This window comes from Octopus bimaculoides, chromosome 17 (genome assembly GCF_001194135.2).
Source record: "Octopus bimaculoides isolate UCB-OBI-ISO-001 chromosome 17, ASM119413v2, whole genome shotgun sequence".
Lineage (NCBI taxonomy): Eukaryota > Metazoa > Mollusca > Cephalopoda > Octopoda > Octopodidae > Octopus > Octopus bimaculoides.
In genome coordinates, this window is record NC_068997.1 from 7,892,494 (window position 1) to 7,897,275 (window position 4,782).

Sequence of the window (4,782 nt, forward strand, 5' to 3'; positions counted from 1 at the left end):
CTTTCTCTTTCTCTCTCTCTCTTTCTTTCTCTCTCTCTCTTTCTCTCTCTCTCTTTCTCTCTCTCTCTCTCTCTCTCTCTGATTTCCTTTGTATTCTCTTTTTTTTTTGTTTTCCTTTTTATCTCCTAAAAACTTGCAACTGATCATTATTCGGTCAGCACATTTTTCATATGATGTCCCTTTTCCAGGTTTATGGTGAACCGAAGAATTTTTGTTGTTGGGTTTGGTCTCTATGGGAGTATACATGGCCCCACGGATTATTTAGTCACCATTGAAGTAAGATTTTTTTTGACTCTTCTAAATTTTTCTTTTGTTTTATGTTTTTTATATAATCCTCATAATTCTGCCTCTGTTTTTCATCCTGCTATGGGTTGGACAGTTTGACAGGGGCTGGCAAAGCCAGGGACCATTCCAGGTTCTTTAGTCTGTTTTAGCTTGGTTTCTACAGCAGGGTGCCCTTCCTAACACCAACCATTTTATAGGGAGTAGTGGGTGCTTTTTTGTGACACCAGCTCCAGTGCTTTTTTTGTGTGTTAGGGGTTGAAATGTGAGTGGTGGGGAGAAAGTTGATGGGGCAGAGCCCTTCAAGGACAAGCATTTATGTGACTGACCAGACTATTGGATGTTGTTATACATCACTGGTCACAATGCACTTTGCATCATTTCGGCTTTTGAATGATGCCACCCCACAGTTACCAAAAATTATAAGTGTGTGGTTCTGGGTAAAGTTGAAATATTTCAGTAATGGAGTAAAGATTGTTTGATAACATAACATGGCAGTCCTGGTTTAGGACATATGTTGTTGTAATTTAGTCCCAGGAGACATCGTCTCCAGCTGGCTGTATGACACGATCTGTCTCCTTATATTTTCAAACAAGGGAATCTAGCACCCCCACTCTCCAGCTGGAGACGATGTTTCCTGGGGCTGAATTACAGCAACATTCGTCCTAAACCAGGACTGCCATGTTATGTTGGCAAACAATCTTTACTCCAAAGTAATTTTGCTGAATATCTCTCGTTGTGAGATTTACAAATGGTAATTTTCTAATTTCTAAAATAGTTATCATCTTAATGTAAAGAATTCTTTATTTATGTCTTTATTTTACTAAATTTCTTCAAACCAATATGGGGTTTAAAGCAGTGGTTCTCAACCACAGCTCTCAGGGCCGCATGCGGACCTCATGCATCCTACTGGCTGCCCTGACAGTCTTCTCTCTATAAATATAATAATCATTTTTCTTTGACTTGTATTTTACCTTTTTCTGTACAGCCCCCTAAAAACAATCCAGGTTATGGATTGGACTGATGTTAAAAAGGCTGAGAACCACTTGTTTAGGGAGTCCATCCCCTGCTCCCACTTATTTAGGGAGTCCTACTGAGAAAAACCAGTTTTATTGTGTTGGTATTGCAGTAATCATCTTCATCTCTGGTTTAATTTGAATCGGGGCCAGGGGATGGATTAATGGTTATTAATCAGTGCCTTACAAAACACAAAAATTTAAACCTAAGTTTTTGAAGACTGTAACTTCTTTTATAAGACTTCACTTATTTGTATCTTTTAGTGATTATTTTTGTCTTTTTCTTTTTTCTTTTGTAAAGTTACTTCATGCCGACACAGGTAAAGTTCTGGGCCAAAATAATGGCACTTTCCATTGTGATGGATCTACCTCAACCTTCAGAGTCTTATTTAAGAAACCACTGGAAGTGTTACCAAATGTCAATTATACAGCATGCACCACTTTAAAAGTAAGAAAAGCTTTCTTTTTCTCCTTTCTCATAATTAAGCAGACACTAATGGGAGAATCCATTCTAGTAGAACAGGCCAATAGCTGGTTCCTGATATTCGTTTATTCTTTTTTCAGAACGACATTAGTGTCTAAATGCCCTTTTTCTTCACCCATAACAGTTTGACTCCCTATCTTGAAGCAAACAACGTATTTGAGAATGGTAATGTCGTTTTTGCTCCCAAAATCTGACGGGGAATTTAATAGTTGAGGGAAGCAGTAAAAATAGTCATGTTTACAGGAATTAAAGATATCTGTTTCATGGAAAATATTCTGAAGCAGTTAGGTCAAGTATTGAGCTGTTGATTCTTTACAAAAAGGATTTATACTGGGTGGTCATCTGGATTTGTGGTTTTGAAAGTGACTCTAATTCTCAACAGAAATGCAAGGTTTTAATGTCACAAGACAGGCAAAGCTGTTCAGTCTAAATATTCCAATTAATGGAATATTTAGACTAATTATCAGCTGTGTATGCCTCCCATTTTGTCTTGCCGTCTGTGATTGAAAAGGAAGCAGTCTGCTGGAGATAAACCATTTCTGATGAAACCATTTTTGGAACCTTCTCTAATGTAATGGTCTGTCACTTCTGCTGGAATGGATTCTGTTCTTTAAAATATATAATAGAGAAACAATTCTTAACCTTTTGATATCAACCTGGTTGAAATCGGTTCTGGCTCTGTAGTACAAATGTCTTGTTTTCATATGTTTTGAATTAAAATCTTCCACCAAACATTAGTCACAATTTATGTTCCTAACACTAGCTTAATGATAACTAAGTTATTTTACTAAATTCTTTGTTATATTTAAAGTAATTGAAAGAAACACAGAGCATCCCAACAGAAATATGGTAACAAAAGGGTTAAAGATCTTTCCTTATATCATTTGCTGACCTTCATTCCCATTAACTACAGTTTTGTAAATCTGACTCTTATCTAAGCCTGACAGATCTTCAGTACCAGCTACATTTGAACTTAAATATTCTTGTACGTATTACTTCTTTTGAAGCCAGGAATTCCTCTGTGAAGTGTAATCTTCCTCATTCCTCATGATCTACTCTTCTCATGCTAATTTTGCCAAGCTGGCGTTAGTCTGCATATTACCATTCCACTTGGTCTTTCATCATCTTAACCAGAGTGGGCAGCTTTGGTCTTAAACATCTTATCCCTTTCCTAATCTCCATCTGTGTTTTGCCCTCTGCTAACAGTACTCCTTAATCTTTCATCCATTTACATTCAGTGTACATTCTAATTGCATGTATCTTTTAAAACCCAGCTATTTTCTCATTTGTGTTCTTCTTTACATTCAGGCCAGACTCATCTAATCTCTCTCCATCCTCCCCACGTCTTAAAATCAGTGCAATATCGCACTTTCTTTTATCATACCGTTTGCCTCTACCTAGAGAGAAATCTCTTATTACCAAGTGTGAACTTTTACCATTCTTCCATCAACGAATAGTCATTAAATCCTATTGCTGTTCATGTGCAGTGGTCCTGTACATGTATTACACTTGACGTTTCTGTTCTGCAAGTCTGTCAGAGATGCCACTGGCTCTTATGTAGTGTATTCATTAGTTGCACTCAGTAAATCCAGGTTTCTATATATTTCCTGTCTCCATATCAAGCGAAGCCATCTCTTGGATGGCATTGGAGTATTGTTCACTTTGATCTTTGCCATGCTAGTTTAACCCAGTGGTTCATAACTGGGGTCCATTTGGCCCCTGACAGTCCATATAAGATTTTGGGGGTCAATGCAATAAAATATGGTAAATCAGGTATCCACAATTGTATTTTAAGGGCCCCTGGAAAAAAATTTTCTTTAGATGTATGTATTGCAAGAAACAGCTGGATTTCTTTCTCTAACATTTTACATTGTTCAACCTACACAAGTTGATGTGTGAAAAAGAAAATAGGAATTTTGAAAAAAAATTTTCTATAAACTTAGTTTTTAAACTTCAAATGGCTATGGGGTCCACCAGAATAAAATAGTAATCAAAGGGGTCTATGGATTAAAAAAAATGGTTGCGAACATATAGTCTCTTTGTTTTAAGGTTTGAACTCTTCAGTAGATTCTGCTGGGATTAATAACTGAGAGAGTAAAGCCCTTATACGCTTTCTATTCATTCAATCCACACTGAACACTTTCCTTGCAAACGGTGCTTGTGTACTTGGTTCAGCCAGTTTTCTCAGGCCACTCACCTGCTGTTAGGTCATCAGACTACAAAACGGGACCCTATCAAGCGGCTTCTCTAGAGTAACAAACAAGAAAGGCTTCTTCTCTAAAATACTTTGCTTTCAGTTGTTTCATTTAGAAAGATGAGATTCGTTTTGAGTTCCAGTGTTTCCCTGCGATTTAATTAATTTTCAGATGAAGGAATAGAAAGTTATACATTATGTAAAAGCAGACCTGATGTGTAGTTTAATTGCAATCCTGGTTCTGTCTGCGAGTTTTCTTTGAAATGAATAGTTTACACACTACTGCTGTAATATCAACAGATACACTCATCACAATAAAATTCTTAGATTCTCTTTTTCTTTCATTGTTTTTTAATTATTTATATTGGATTATGAATTTGTGAAGATTAACAAAATGTATATACACACCTAAACTCTTGGATGTTCTAACAAAACTTATAAAACCATTTTTATAATTACAGATTTGTACATGTATCTAAGTGTTACTCTACAAACTATATTTGCTCTCCAAATTTCACTTGATTTTATAAGATAACTAACTTTACATTCCTACTTGAAATCTAGAATTATGTAATAAATCTCTGAAATTCTTCTAATATTTTATTACCTGTAAAAAAACATTTTTTGTTTAAAAAAAAAAAAAAGAAACTTTTTTTTTTTTTGTCTTTTAATAGGGTCCTGATTCTTATTATGGCTCCCGAGGTCTGCGCCGAGTAACTCATGAGACTGTTTCAAGTGGCAAAGTTACTTTTCAGTTCACCTATGCAACTGGCAATAACAATGGCACATCTATAGAAGACGGTCAG

The 4,782-nt window shown here is 35.9% G+C and overlaps 1 protein-coding gene across 1 annotated transcript in view; it reads left to right on the forward strand.

Annotated features, from left to right (window-relative positions):
• Nucleotides 1-4,782, forward strand: part of LOC106874037 (BTB/POZ domain-containing protein 2) — an 11,805-nt gene that overhangs the window by 6,705 nt on the left and 318 nt on the right. The window contains exons 2-4 of the mRNA XM_014921599.2: nt 189-276; nt 1,600-1,746; nt 4,651-4,777. Coding sequence (XP_014777085.2) covers nt 189-276; nt 1,600-1,746; nt 4,651-4,777 — 362 coding nt within the window. The remainder of the gene's footprint in view (nt 1-188; nt 277-1,599; nt 1,747-4,650; nt 4,778-4,782) is intronic.